Source organism: Nylanderia fulva, unplaced genomic scaffold, assembly GCF_048542155.1.
Source record: "Nylanderia fulva isolate GAGA-0341 unplaced genomic scaffold, ASM4854215v1 Scaffold12, whole genome shotgun sequence".
In the NCBI taxonomy this organism is placed as follows: Eukaryota; Metazoa; Arthropoda; class Insecta; order Hymenoptera; family Formicidae; genus Nylanderia; species Nylanderia fulva.
This window is the reverse complement of record NW_028189409.1, coordinates 3722601-3739575: the sequence shown is the minus strand read 5'-3', so window position 1 is coordinate 3739575 and position 16975 is coordinate 3722601. Positions and strand designations below refer to the sequence as shown.

At 33.2% G+C, this 16975-nt stretch overlaps 2 protein-coding genes across 2 annotated transcripts in view; one reads left to right on the top strand and one right to left on the bottom strand.

Annotated features, from left to right (window-relative positions):
- The first annotated feature begins 72 nt into the window (after positions 1-72).
- Positions 73-1772, top strand: LOC114942651 (protein YIPF1). Its single transcript, XM_085490346.1, has 4 exons — positions 73-388; positions 507-892; positions 967-1147; positions 1298-1772. Exons 1-4 carry the CDS (start codon positions 190-192, stop codon positions 1492-1494), a joined length of 963 nt encoding a protein of 320 aa, XP_085346472.1. The 5' UTR covers positions 73-189; the 3' UTR covers positions 1495-1772.
- A 109-nt stretch (positions 1773-1881) lies between these two features.
- Positions 1882-16975, bottom strand: part of Hipk (Homeodomain interacting protein kinase) — a 108223-nt gene continuing 93129 nt past the window's right edge. The window contains 1 exon segment of the mRNA XM_085490345.1: positions 1882-16663. Within this exon segment, the coding sequence (XP_085346471.1) occupies positions 16465-16663 (199 nt within the window). The 3' untranslated portion in view covers positions 1882-16464.

Genomic DNA, 16975 nt, shown 5'->3' with positions numbered 1-16975 from the left:
GAACTGCATAGTCTCAACTGTCGATAAAATAGATTGTTTGACATTTGGAGCTTGAAGTATCGTATCTAAATATTCACATTTCGTGACTGTTTCAATTCTGTGATGACGTCAAATACATATGTTTTTGCGATGTATACATGGCGTTTGTCAAATCGAGGATAAGAGGAAGTTTACGTTAAATATTAAATCATGGATGGTGGTCCAACGAAAAACACAGATTCGCAATTTATATCATTCCACGATTTCCCATCGATGAGCCATGCAGACAATCCTGATGGACAGCTGAACACTGGGACTTCGACTCATCAGCCTTTCCATAACTTGTCAAACGATTCCACGGGTATCGGCATCGTCGAAGATCTACAGGGAATTCCCAATAAAACTGAAGGTTCATAATTCTAGAAAAATTTCTATTCTATTTTTTTATGAAGAAATAAAAAAAATATCGTTTTAATGTGTATGGAATTTATATGGAATTTAAATTGAACAAAATCTATTTTTTTCAGGTACTTCTCAACCTAACTTTTGGACGATCGAATATTATCAAAAGTTCTTCAATGTCAATACAAGCGATGTTGTGGAAAGGCTTAAGCGATCCATGGTACCACATGGTAGCGATAATTATCTTATAACGCACATAAGACCAAATCCAGATTTGTACGGACCCTTTTGGATATGTGTGACTTTGGTATTCTCCATTGCAATCAGCGGGAATATGGCAAACTATTTACAGACTGCCAGTTCCGCCAAATATCATTGGAAGTATGATTTTCATGTCGTTTCATACGCAGCCACTTGCATATTTTTGTATGCATGGCTTCTACCGTTAGCCCTATGGGGTGCATTAAAATGGACTTACGGTTCAAGAAATACTGAAGAGGAGTTAATTGAGGTTTGTTATACAATATTCCTCTTTGCTTATCTTTTGATCATTTTTTATATTAACACTTGATCTTTGTTTTTCAGTCTTATGCTGCCCCAGGACTTTTAGAACTCTTATGTTTATATGGATACTCCTTAAGCATTTACGTTCCGGTAGCTTTTCTATGGACAATTCAAATTGGTTGGTTGCAATGGAGTCTAGTCATACTAGCAACATTTTTATCTGGAGGAGTTTTGCTACGATCGTTGTTGCCAGTGATTGCAGGTAAAAGATATATCACTATTATTAAAATACATAGATACTACAAAAAAATTTAATAAGTCCAATAAGTTAATGTAGAATTAATATAAATATGAATAGAAAAAGCGTGTGATGTTAATAGGCGAAATAAGTAGATATAATAATTGATTTTAGGTAAACATAGAATCATATATATTGCTGTAATTTTGGGTATGCATTTACTACTGGCAGCAGGGTTTATGTTGTATTTCTTTCACGTGCCGTCTAACAGCACCGTGCCACCTATGCCTGAACTAGTTGCTTCCTCAATGCAAACCAATGCGCTTCATAAAGTAGCACAAAATAACAGTTCCGTAAGCTCTACTTCTTAAAATATCATCTAGATGTAGATTTGACGATACAGCGATTTTTGAGACTATTCAGAAAGTTTGTCTATATTTCTTCGCGCATGTGTATATCGGATTCATTTAAAAAAGAATATTATATATATATACCATCGAATTTTTTTCTATAAATACCAATCGATGAATAAGTATCGGACATGACGTTAATCAGCATATCGATCTTCGTTTGTGTGAAAGTAATATTTGTACTGTGATTGAAATCATATATAATACGCAAGTTAAGAATAAAGAATATTCCGATTCCACATGCACATGTTTATATAAAAAATGAGACAATCCATTTACATAATCCTGCTCCGGTTAAATAGTCCTTGGACGCTTTTTGGGGGGATTTGCATATACAAGAAGACCGGCAAAGTGTCTGGTTGATTTATTTCACAGCCCTACTGCAATATAGGGGCGCGTTACATCAACGCAACACACATATCATTTACAATCATACGAAATAATCTCCACGACGTTGTACATAATTAATGCGTGACCGCGCGGTATTAGTATATATACTTATATAATACAATAGATTATATATATATTACATTGTATTAATCGCACATAATTTTTTTTATTAGTATATCTTGCTCATTTTACCATTTACCAATATGACAAAAGGCAACATTTATTTTGTAATTGTTATCGTTAATGTTATTATCTCGTCGGTGTGTTTAATACCACATATACCATGACAAGTATATAGTAATTTGCTCGCAATTGCGAGATGAAAATCACGTAGTCGCAGATAATAAATGATGTCGTTTAGAATCCCGATAAATATATACGTGTTTCTTTTTTTGCTTGAATCAATGACAATTTTTTTGCGTTTTCCAATAAGGCATCGAAAAAAAAGATTACCCCCAGAAGCCAAATCCAAAAAAAATCCGAATTTTTCGAAAAATAATTTTTTTTAAAGAAAATGTCTTTTTTCTTCGAAATTCATTTTACTGTCTCGAGAGATCATCTCGGTGAAATTCATTTACAAGCCTTGTCGATGTGAGCGTCATATGTATTTATATATATGTATAAAATACGAGAATTCTACGAATAAAAGCCTAGAATATATATTATTATACCTGGAGAGCCGAGCACCTGTCTCTGCATTATATACTATCTTCGGTTGCGTAAAACTTGTGTATATGTTTTTTTTATTTTTATTTTCAAAGCAAACATCGTATTTTTTTTTTAAATACACACGGATAAGTTACGTTCGATTAAAAGATAATTTTCTCTAAATATATATTTTATATATATATATATATATATATATATATATATATATATACGATATATTTTTTATATATATATAATAGCTATGTGCATTATATAGCTAGCATCGATAGAGACATTTATATTTTATATATCAATATGATATATGAACATGGAATCTAATTTTGTGATTTGGCAAGAAAAAAAAGGTCAAACATCGTACGTTTTTTTTAGCGTACTATGTTTTTCCTTCCTCTTTCCTTTTCTTTTTTTTTTATTTTTTGCAAAGTGACGGTGCTCGACGACGAGAGGCTGTAACGGTGTGAAAATTTACAGCTAATTTGCTCACAACGACGTTGGTCCGACGTGTTTACAATATATTGCAGTCAAAGATTGCGCGAATAGGCAGGAACGATAATAATAAGTTTTAATAATAAATCTACGACAGTCTAGTATCGAGTTTATGCTTCTCTTTTTTTTCTTTTATATTCTATTATAATATATATTTTCAACCATACACACGCAACGCTACTTTTTTTTCCTCCTCTAAATAAATATACATTTACATGTTTCGTATTGTGCCCGACGGTAAAAAAAAATCGGTGAAATACGTTTATTTATTTTTTTTATTTCACACGTCCCGCCGAACACGTAATTTTATAGTACACAATAATAATTGTTTCGTTATTCACGTGTGCGATGGGATGCTCGCGTGTAAACGTATTACACATATACATAGTTTTTTTTTTTTTTTAATATGTACCCTGGTTTTATCAGTTAATATATCATAACATACATATATATAACAATGCTCGTAAATTAACTCGTTTATTTCGTACAATATCGGTCTGCCGTATATATGTATGTATGTATGTATGTATACTTGTTCTAATATACAACGCACCGGTATTATATAAAGCCGCACACGTCCTCTACGAGTAAACTATACATTTACGAACGTATGTGCATCCTACTGTTTACCCCCTTTTTTTCCTTTAATTGATTATTCAGTCGCATGTGCTTAATTAATAATCGCGTAATTTGATTTTACGTAACAACTGTACGTGTATTGAAATCGTAGGTTTTTGTGACAAGGAAAAGTAGACAACGTACTGTGTATAAGATGACACAAATAACAATCTTGCATTCGACTTCTCATATACAAAGTGCAATCGATCGTAATATAGCGAAAATAATTAACTTTTCTTTTATATGCTAAAATTATGTAGTAGTTTTTACTCTCATGGATTTCTCGATTATTTCTATATACTGTTTAAAAAAAAAAGAGAATTTCTAATTAATTAATTAGTGGAAGCAATTTGAAGAAATTTACATTTTTACGACACTTAAATTTTTTGACAGATTTATCATTTTTTAATGAAAATTTAAAAATTTTTATAAACTTTCCCTGCGCTATTGGCTCTTTGCTGCTGTAGATTATATAGTGTTCGATTTATTTTTATGCATACACGATTTGATAGTGTTCAGCAAAATTTGTGATTAAAAGTATAAAGTTTAAAGAGAAAATGCAAAGCATGAAAAATATATTTCCGAAAAGCAAGCGGATAATTTGCATTTTTTTAATTATTCACCGAAAATTTTGAAGGCTTGATATGTCCTTTTGCAATTGTACGCAAGTAAATGAATCAAAGATAGAAGAATAATTCAATAACATTATTCGCGATTTTCTTAAATTCGTCGAATAAACATTTTTGGTTTAGGAGATTTAGGAGGTATTCTAGGCGACGACAATTCTTGTCTGTATATAATCTAAATTGTAGGACTTGGCCGATAAGAAGAGAAGTAGATATACATTATTACACACATTTCGTATCTCTCAGCAAAAGATCCCGCACTACTCTCGAGAAGTCAATATTTCTTTGCCCAACACATTAATATATATTAGAATAGAAATCCTTACATCCTAATCATGAAAAACTATGGAACTTACAGACGAACAATCTCTATCTCACAGACGTTAATTTTTAACATTCTACAGATCGGTTCCCGTTATAATCTAATATGTGGATTCTTAAATGCCCTACGAGTCTATCAAAAATTCACAATCAATATCATTCTATAGCTTGAGACTAAAGGAAAGGAAGTCCGTGTTCGATCTATAGGAAATCCACGCGTCATCTCTATAATCAGCATTGAATTTAGCGTTAAATTTCAAAACGCTGATTTTTCAATAGGTATATATATAATGCAAATAGAGAGGATACTAAAGCCACAGAATCACATTGGTTGATCTAGTTACATCGATCTCTTTAAAATGTCATGTGACAGCACAGCAAAGTACAGAATCTGGCGGGACGCGCGCCGAGACAAAGTATTATTTATATTATTTATTTATTTTTTTATTTGTTAATCTCTAATCACGTTTATCTATTATGTGGGATTCGATGCAGCGTATCATATAAAAAAGGGACGATTCGAGAGTTTCGTGCCTAACAAATTTCTCGTCTACGTATTACAAACGCGAGGCTTTTTGATCGACGTCTCATTTTTGATCACTTTCTTTCGGTGAAAACACAATTACTTTGATTGCGGACTTATAGACGTATATAGAACAGGTACGTAAGAGTTAAAAAAATGTCTTTCTTTCTTTCTTTCTTTCTTGCCCCTCCATTCCGAAATCGCTGCGTTGCTATGCTGCTACCTGATAATATCCAGCAAAATGTGAACAGTCGATTTTTTACAGGCGCGACAAGCTGACTTAGGCGTATATGTATGTTAGTAATTGCTATTTTTTTTCTTCAGTTCTCCTTTGACCAAGAGTCGCAAATATCGGGATAATTGACGTTTACGTTTTGGAGCAAATCAAAGATTTCACAATTGCACGCCAAGCTCGAACTTCGATTCACTCCGTCCCGGTTTTCTCGTTTAAAACTGAGCGAAACCGATATTAAATATAAAAGAGATTAATATAAAAAAATCACACTTGTATAAGAAAATGGCCGCCTTTCCACTTGTTGGGAAAAGCTCTTTCTTTCATCGCAAAAGATCGAAGAATCTTACGCAGAAAATAAGAGACACGAGATATGTAATTTTCTAAATACACACAAAATGTTCTCGATGCTTTAGAATATCGACAGTTCAGTAGTGCGATTAAATATTATTAAATAAACAAAAAGTGCGCTTATATAACTCAACTCAGCAAAATGGATCGGCAACAATTATTTTTATATGAAACGGAAAGACGCAGGAAGTAATAGTGGAATAATAGTTTACAGGAGATTACTTTCGTTGGTTCGAGCTGAATATTATTGATGGACACGGGAGTTGTCGAATACGCAAATTAAGGAGTGTTTTTTTTTTAGAAGAAGAAAAAATAAGAGTGCGCTTAATACTACTCAACTCAGTTCACAGATTGTTCGCGAACGATGCGCGAACATCCGCATTTATTATTTTTTGTTTTTACGAGCTAAGACACAGTGACGTCTGTTGTATATCGCTGCGTATACCCGATCTCTGTTAATTAGTCAAATGCGTTTTTTTTTCTCCTAATCTTTCCTCTCTTTCTTTTTTCCTCTCCGACGTGTGTCGTTTATGTTGCATAATAATTCGCGAATACATACATGTACCTACTGCGACTCCGAATTATCACGGAGCCTCCATCGCTCACCTTAAGCATTAGTCTTTAGTGTTTGATTATTATACTACAGTAATATACAGAAAAATCGTGGCTCGCGCTCCTGTTTCTTTTTTTTTTCCCTCTGTACTTCCATCTCCCGGAACTTCCGGAACGAACGCCCGGGGACGGTTAATCAATATATTCGATAATTACAATACACTAAATATAATCGGCTCGAGTGTGTGTGTGTGTGTGTGTGTGTATTAAAATATAAATATCAAATAGACTTCTTGCGCCCGCAGGATATATGCACCTTAGTGTCGATGCGTCGACTTAAAAAATTCAGAAACACTCTCTGTAGTCGTTATTAAGTAAGTCGTCACCGATTATTATAATCCCTATTAATCGGAAAAAGCGACGAGATCGTGACTGCCGAAGGATTCCATGAAGAATCACTGGACGATCTATCTTCTTTCTTTTTTTTTTACATTTTTCATTACGCCCTTTCTTCCTCCTCTCCTTCGACAGTCACGAGCTGCATCACGAGATTAGAATTTTTAATAGCTTATGTTATAGATATACGTTCGGTGTAATTTGCCAAATGTTGATCGTCCCGTCGATCGAGAACCAGGAATTTTCTCTTTATACAAAATTTCCCTTTTTTTCGATAATCTCATTTGCCAGATGTTATCAATGTTAGATTCATCGCACGAATCCAATTATCCTTCGTTTAATCATTATTATTACAGAAAAAAAAACAAACGCATCCAAATTCGAATCTTTGTCAGGAGAGCCATTATGTAACTTGCTTACGATTTTTGATTGAAAATTTTAATTTTTTAATTATTCACACTTTGGTTGTCAATAATAATTTTCCTATGCTAATTTCATTCCGATCATTTCAAATATTGTTCGCGTTTTTATAATTAAATGTGATGAAAAACGGATTTTTTTTCAATCGGATTCTAAATATTTATATAATACATAATAGCTCTCCAGAGAAGTTTTGTTCGTTCCGATCCGCCGTAAGTTTCATTTATTGTCAGTAAAATAGACGGCAATCTCTCAATTCTCAATCGATGCGACGATATTAAACAATGTGGCGGTCGGCGGTTTTTTTCTCTACGCGTATTTTTTTGTTGTTGTTAAATATATGTTTCGATATTCTAACATTTGTCGATGACATCGATTCGACTACGTGCGCAGACTATTTCCGAGGCCAAACTAAATCTACGCTTTGTACTCTGGTCGACCTCCGGAATAATCCGTCGCACGGTACATAAGCTTTTTTGTTACATAATATGAATATTATTTATAATATATGGATGTAATATTTATAATATATATATATGCAGGTATGTGTGTATCTATCTATGCATATGTTAACTATTATCTAGGCATCTATATATGTAGAGATGTGTATACGTGTACATTTTATACATATATTTTATATACAAATAAACATATATATATAAAATGCATACTTGTCAAATATCTAAGTACGGATTAGTACGATACGGATCCCGAAGAAGTGACATCCAGTGATGTCGGTGTCACGAATAACGCAAGGCACGCTCTATCTAAGTCTACTCTAAATCTTTTAATTAGAATTTTTTTTTACTTTGTAATAGTAACTATATATTCTTGCTAAAGACACTGTTCTATGTTGCTTTAACTTGCGTTGTATTTGCACATATCCACACGCACACACGTCAATGATTTTTATATATTTTTTTTCTTCAATCAGAAAGAGAGTTATTTTTCAATAAACCACGCAATGAAAAATAAACTGCCAAAAAATATATATAAAGAAATTTTACAACTGCAATCGATATTTTATACATATTAATCAACAAATTAAAACGTATGAAATATTTTTTTACATTAACAGATCAAGAATAGAATAGCTTTTTAGAAAGAGAAAGAGCTTGCGATGAAAATTTATCGTACTTCTAATATAAAAGAGATGATTTAATGTCAGTTCCGAGACAACAAAATTACATAAAACCACGTTTCATCGCCAAGTGGAAAAGAATGACAATCAAACGACATTAACATCTTATTGCATTACGCGATGCATATCTGTACCGAAGCGACTCGAAACGATTAATTGTTCGTCGGCTATCCGTACTTAGATATTAACCACGTGTCTGTATATATTGACAGAACGAATCCGCAAAAGGGACCACATATGCATAAGCGGAGATATTTTTTTGGCTCAGCCAACGATTACAATACAATACTTAAGAGATTTCTTGCGAAAGCTTAAAAACACTCTATACACTTAATAATCGTACTTTAGAAACTTCACTTTACTCGCCACTTTGGACGATAAGTCGGGGTTACTTATATTCTTGGCGTATGCGTGTATAAGAAGTGTAAAAGAAAGATCCATGCGCGAATCTAAGATAGAAATACCGGTAATTATTATGACGATTAGATTGAATGATAATTTTTCGCGAATTTGTTTTCCTGGAACCGCTTCTAAAAATCTCCGCGCCTAGATCCTTCGTGATATATAATTGTGTGATGTGTTTTTGTTCATACGAGAAAGAGATTTGGCAGATAGTATATTAATATCGATGACTTTAACGATTAATTTACTCGGCAATACGTATGAATGTCGCGTTTTAATGATTATCATATTATATCGACAATAAGTCATTAATAAGGCAACGCTATGAAAATTCTTTCTCGAAAGAAGTTAAACAGAATGAACAATCTCGATGTAAAAAATTATGTGCGATATTATTATTTGACAATTGAGGTTCGCGTTTATGATATATAAAAATGATCACGCGGGATGATGAAGCTAATGAAGATTTTTCTCGTATATAAATAAGCAAGAATCAGACTCAGCATTAAATGCGATACATTAATACAAGCAGCCTAAATATTTTCGTGAACTTAAATGATAGGATGATAATTAGCTAGAGTAAAAAAAAAACAAATTTATAAACTGGAAAGATTATGGAATACGTGTCGAGAGAACCTAATTGATCCATATTTTAATTGGAGAATTCATACGATATAATCCAAATAGACGATATTTGTAATCAGGATATCGTGAAAACCGATGCACCGATAATTATGCAACTTGTGTCATCACTACTATCATCATACACTATCATGGTACAATTGAAATACACGTAAAAGAGACGTTCATTTAACACGCGGTACAAATACGTAGCGTAGCGATATATTTTATCGAGACAATATTAATGCAAGTATTCGACTTATAAAATATAAAGTCCCAGGATTTAGACGGACATTTTCGCACCTCTGCTAAAGTTTCGTCTTCCCTGCGTTACGTTGATTATCTCGTGTTTTTTAATGACTACGAAAATTGTGTCATGAATATATAGCGAAGAACTAAATACTGCCCACTTATACTTTCACTAGACGAGATGTAATTAAATATACGAAGAGTGTTTTGCTGGATACTTTTAAAAGAGACGACGACGCTTCGGTCCCTTCAAACGTGTCTACGTACCAAAAAAGAGACTCGAAAGAGCAAAAACGGCCTGCGTCTGTAAAAAAGTCTCCTAATTACGCACGCCTCCCTCTCTATCTCTCTCTAGCTTTCTTTTTTGATTTCACAAATACGAATAACAATTGATTTCTGTCTGGTCCAATGCATACAAGCGATCCGAAGACTATAATAAAGAGTCTGCGACTGGATCGTCCTCTATGTTAAGTTAGGAAGAAAGAGTTCTAAAATACGTTCGATTTGTAAAACATCAAATTTACTACCGACTCATGGAGAGAAATATTTTCTGTACTAAAAAAAGAGACACGCCTCTAATTTTTAATTGCCTCTATCAGCCACACGTAGGTGAAACGGCCAGAGAATCTAAACAGTGATGTGTCTATATATACGAAGATACTATCTCTCTTTCTCTTCACCTATGACTAATTTTTTTATAATACATTATTATGCGTAAATCTCGATAAACGTGTGTATATATATATATAGTACAAGTCCCACCGTTAATTATTATTTGCCGTTATACATAGATATATATTACCATAGTATAATAGTGAACATTAAGAACATCGAAGAACAGTCAGATAGGGTGAATCTCGTAGTTCCTATATCTTATTATTATATATTAATTACCCGCGCGCGATAAACTATCTATCTTTGCTTCTCTAATCGGACTTCATTTATTCTAGTAATGACAACTTTAGAACTCTCTGGAGTCTAAGTCAACTTTGATAATTATATTTTCTGCTTTAGATCGAAAGATGTCAAGCTCCCTTAAACGTATATGGGATCGCCGTTTCTTTTTCCCTTTCTAAAGACTTTTCATTCTCACGTCGAAAATGTTACGCTCTTCTAAATTTGACATGTAAACGTAGTAATAAATAATTTACATATATATATATTTTAAATATTAATACAAATGTTTCGAGAAATATTTACTCAAATACATGTTCAAGTAGATTTGTAGATATTAACCGGAAGTTGTTTAGCTAACAATTGTCTATACTTGCAAATGTGGTCCGATTACAACGAGCAACGTAGCAAATGGAGAACCTAAGAAAGAGAAATGTTCAATAATTTACGGAGCACAGTACAATATCAATCCTCTATTAACTCCAAAAATATGTTATTCTTTCCTATATATTATATATATATAGCTACATATCTACCTCTCTTTCTCTTTCTCTCTCTCTCGTGAGAGAGTCAGTGTTACTTTTTGTTTACAGTGATAACATAATTTTATACAAACTATCCCGTACAACGCGATGAATATTACAGTCCTAACAATGAAAAATTGTAAGCCTTCCCCCTTATCCTATTTTCTTTTTTTCTTGTTTTCTTTACATTTGACCACAAATATTCTTCCCACGCTAAGCACATCTAAGCGTTTCCCGATTTTGCAGTGACTTTAATAAATAATCTGCAGCCCCAATGCATAAGAAATATTAGTCGCGCTTTTTCATCCCTATCTTTTTCTCGTCCCGACAAAGGTTTATTAATATTAAAACCATCAATTTGTTTAATTGAATAATTTTAATATAAATAACACTTGTTTCCTGGCAATCATTCGCGATCCAGTGAATTCTTCCTGAACCGATGCAGGACTAACTTCGAAGATTCCATGCTAAATAAATCTTATTATCAGACACACAATCTCATCACTTTAGGCACTACACCTAAGACTAATATATCACACCCCCCAACCCTCGGATATAATAAGAAACGTATGTACATATTCAAAAACGATCAAAAGAACTAGATACTTATATCTTAATGTTATTATCATACTTTATCCAAACAAAAGGAGTAACTGTTACAGTTGCGCGCAATTATGTAAATGTTTAAATAATTATATTACTTTTCAGTTTTTTTTTTGTTCAAAGATCTAGTTATACATAAATCAGATTTATATCTCCAATTTAAGAAATTTAGCAATTTTACACTTGTAACAAATAACGAATTAATTTCAAAAATCACAATATTAAATTTTGATACATTTTGAATGATACTCCGATAAGATGAAAGAAAAAAAGATCGTGAAAATCTGTACGATATGATTTAGAATTGGAAATTTAAAAAAATTGTTCGCAAAATCACCAAATAACATATAACGACCATCATGGATTATTTACCGCAACAACGTATAATCTCCTCCCTCCCCTTCTTCCGCATAATTAATATGTTAAGATTAAGATACAACTTCTCTACTATGCTTTATATCTCGCGATATATACGTCGGGCACGCGAGGAAACCCGCTCAAAGTTAATTGCGCACAAATATATACATATAATATATCAGCATTATAATAAAATATCACAACTAGAACCATTGATACAATTACGGTATCTTTTACTTAATTTTTCACACAGCGTTTTATAGCGTCTCTACTTCTTTTTATTTAGATAGCTTATTACGTGTAGTTATGCGTGTGTCTGTGTTTGTGTGTATGTCTGTTTTTAATTAGCAACATGTAATGCTCTGAAATGAATGTAAGCATGCTTTGACCGACGACCGGAAAAAATTATACAGACCATATCCGAAATGCAACAACGAAAAAACTCAAATCGACCTATTATAGTGGTCCGCGTGTATTTTTTTGTACCCATTAAAATGTCGATATGTCACCCCTAAAGATTTCTACTCTCTACCCTTTTGTTCAATAAAATCCCTCCCCTTCCTGAAAAAAATAACACTTTAGCGAGATCTATAATAATAATTGCAACGTTTCATCCATGTTCATCTCTTATAATCCCGATAATCGAAATCCTATAATCGTCAGTCAAGACTTGCTCGTGAAGTGGAATGAGAGAAACGTGACTGAAAAAGTCTGTCGATCTAATGATTTCGTATACAAAGTATATACGAAAAAGAAGATGTGAAATGAGAAAAAAACTTATCACTCTACGCGTGCTATGACTATTATTACAACTCACGCACATATATGTGTATAGGGGATGAAACCTAAGGATATGACTCTTTTTTTTCTCTCACGACTCTCACATGGAGAAGGGTATATGGTAGTTTTTTTTTTTTAATTAATGCGACGCGAGTATCTCTCTCTATACTGTTATATGTGGAAGCATGTATGTATGTATGTATGTATGTATGTATATACATATACAATATTGTAGGCGTGAACAGACTCGGTTACGTCGAAACCCAAGAATTGGATGTCAACTCACGTAACGTAGCTTTACACGATGATTGTAACGCGCTAGCGCGTTCAGTCTATATCGAAGAAAAAGAAAAAACGACTTCCCAATTCTACTCTTATATCCCTTTCTCTTTTCCCATTACAGTTAATTAATTACCCAGTGTAAATACGATTATTCGTTAAACAGGCACATCGAGTTGATTAAATATTTCTTTTTTTTTCTTTTCGTACAATGTAAACGTATCGATGCGTATACGAAAAAGGGGATATCGGGCAAATCGCTTATAAGACCTTAAGACAAGGGAGGGACAAACTGCGTTGTAACTGTAGAAATAAGGAGGTGCAAAAGAAGAGAAATGAAAAAGAAGAGGTCTATAGACGTCGCTCTTTTAACCAAAACGAGTCCGACGAGTCGTTTACAGATTTACATCGATTCATATATGATGCCTCTCGATATAAAGGCACTCGAGAGATTTGCGAGGCTATCATGGACCCGATAGCCGAAACGGCCCTGCTCTATAAGTTAAATATAGTATATATATATATATATATATATATATATATATATACACATATATATATAGTTAAATTGCAGCTGTATATATTGTTTGTCGCTTACTTATTGTATCGCGTAAAAGGGTTTCTCTTCTCATGATACCGGTAACATGTGTTTAAAACTTCGTTACACCCTACACTACACTTATATATATTCATTTATCTATTATACTCTGTAATTTTTTCCTTCCTTTTCTTTTCTCTCTTTCATACATACATACACACACATACATACATTCTCTTTTTCTCTCTACGTGTAAAATATCTCTAATTAAACTCTGGACGTGAATCACTCTAAACAACATACCGCAATTAATCCCATATATGCTGAATATTACACCACTTTATACATTTATTTATCGATAGAGAATTAGAGCAAAACAATGCTTAAGCGTTATTCCATAAAATCACGAAATACATGTATTTTAGCAGTTGCGTAAAATGACGCGATACCTAAACAAGATCGCGTATCGCGTCGACGATACTGCCTGAGAGAACGATGATATTCTATTTTCTACAAGTAAAATAAAAATCATTAATGCAAGATGCTGACTTTAGTTTAGATACTGACGTAGAAAATGCAACGAGGAAGAACGTGATTCGATGAGAAGAACGGAATTGTGAAAACTAGTTTCATGAAAACTCTACTTCTAAAAACCTCTCTCTCTCTCTCTCATTTTCTCTTTATCTCTCTCACTCTCTTTCTAAACATCATTACAATAATAGAAAAAAGAAAATCTATGTATGCGGAAATGTATGCAATATACGATTTGTGATATCCGTGAGAAATTCTTTAATATAAGATCCGTTATTATACTTTATTGCTGTTTGGCATTTCTTTCATATAGGATGCGTTTTTGCCTTTTTCTTTCCCTCTCGATATTCGAAAAAATCTCTCGACTCTACTGTGGAAATAGAAGCTATCGCTTTCTCCAATATCTTTCTTTTTCATCGCTGTGTGATTTGTGCAATGTACTTGTTACATTCTTTTTACAATACAGCCTCAGCCAAAATGCAAAGGATTGCTAGAGAAAGAAATATTAGCGAGAGAATTCATCATTAAACCTATATACAATTCATAATTCTTTCAAAACTATGGTCACTATTTCGTGTTTTAGACCATAAACTTAAGGCAGATTGCCCATAACACGCTATTTATACAATTTAGAACAAAATATTAGGCATGAGAACAATGACGATTAGTAGCAATGATGATGGGTATGATAATGAAACACTATAGAGCGATAAAGATGACGTTTGACGATGAAAATAAACGATTGAAAATAATAACGTAATAATAAAATAAATAATATTATAGGACTGTTCCAAAAAAGGCACGTCAAAGCTTTCGTCAATTCGGATGTCGCGTAATCATCTTAATAAATTCGTGACTTGAATCTAAATTTCTTGCGTGTAATATTATTTTTTTTTGACGAATATTCCTACACTTACGACAACCCGAATAATTCTCTATATACTTGAATATCTATATCTATCTGAAATTCCGAATATATAGTACAACTAAATAATATATGGGTGTATGTGTGTATTAACGTATACTTGTGAGTAACACGCTGCAAACTACGAAGAATAATATGGTTACCTCGTTAGTTTTGAGTACCCGTTATGAATAAAATATCATAAAAGACTACAGCACACTATATCCCGTAGCGAAATATTTTCTTAATACAATCAAACATCCCACGAACAAGAACGAAATTGCGATCGCTAGTGGCAACGATCGAGACAAAAAAAATATATATATATATACAGATATATAAAGTTCGCTAAAAATGATTCTGTTAAAGAGCATTAAAAATAAGATACTCGCGCGCGCGATATGTTTCCTCGACATATCGTAAAGAAATGCAGACTCTCATTCGTATTTTAAATTAAATCGCAAATATAAATCGTATATATGAACAATATTTTTGTTTCACAGTTTTCACGCGCACGTGAAATTCGGCATGACGCTGAATTTCACGTACAAATATTTCTATCGTCTCAATATCGATGCTCCCGATCTATTTAATGTTACGTGCTAGTTTTATATATATGTATATATATTTATATATATGTATATTTACAATAGAGGGGGGAAACTGTGGGCATGTGAACGTTAAATAGATCCGGACATCTCGATAGAAAATTTTGGTCTGTACACGCAATGTCCTTATAAACCTTACTTCTCGTAATAAAACTTCGGTAAATCTCTGGAAACTTACGAAACTTTGATACAGCATGCCGCATACGCCGAGATATATATATATATGTATATATATATATCTCTTCGAATTGAACAAAAAAGAAAGAAAAGTTGTAATGAGATTTCTGTTTATGTTTATGTATAATCGCGTGTCAAAGTAGGATAATCCTATTCCATTTACGATCTTCTTATGAATTTGTCGCGATAGGATTATTTCTAACACATAAGAGGCGTAACAAACATATACAAAGAGATCTAATTACACTGATCTAGCGTTTCGTTTTCTATGAGAGAGCGGGGAGTCGAAAGGGAGTGGTCGCTGCTTATACATATATATATATATATATAGGACGGATTGTCAAAAATTTTTATCTTTAAACACATCTCTACTGCTCTCTACTGCTTTTTCGTTCGGCAAAAACTTGCTCAATCGTAAATTCCAAGTACAATAAGTGTATGCACAATATCGATATTCGTATTCGTAAATTGCAACAGTTCGGACGCTCCCACCCCGCTCCGTTTTTACTGGCCAAGTGCACAAAAAATGTGAAAAATGTGCACGCTTTTTTTCTTTCTTTTTCTCTCTCTCTCTCTCTCTCTTTCTGTTACAATTTATGCATTAATCGATTACGCGTTCACGCTGATTGGTACAAGCGGCTCGTAAGTTCCCAGAAACATTCGTGCGATTACTTATTACATTTCGCTTTCGTACATTTCGACGTACTCTTTATTCACGACATGGATATATTCGAATAATTTATTCGGTGAACCATAAACTGGGAGCTTGATATTGGTGTTTGGCTGGTGATAACGGAGCCAATCCGTAAACAGCTGTAGGCTGCATATGCGCAGGCAACGGATGTGCTGCGTGACTTGCCAGTAACGGTCTGGCCGAGCTGTGATGAGCTGGCGGTGGCAACGCTCGACTAGAATCATACAACGTTAATGGAGACGAGCTGTAAAAAACGGGATAACGCACATTAGAAAGTCATCACAAAGCTCTAAAAAAAGAAATGATAAGTTTTTCTTATAATATATCTATATAGATTGACTCAGGAGCATGTACTTTTGAGAATAAACTCGGGAAATGTAAAACAGTTCGACTATTTTATCAACTGTTCAATTAATACTTATATGTATACTTAATTTTTTTTATTATAAAGAGTTTAAACAGTTAATATCAGAGCTAATAATGAATGCTAGAACAAAGATATCGTAGATAGTAAAAGAGGCATGCGTGCTCATCAACTTAATTTTCTCAATTACCC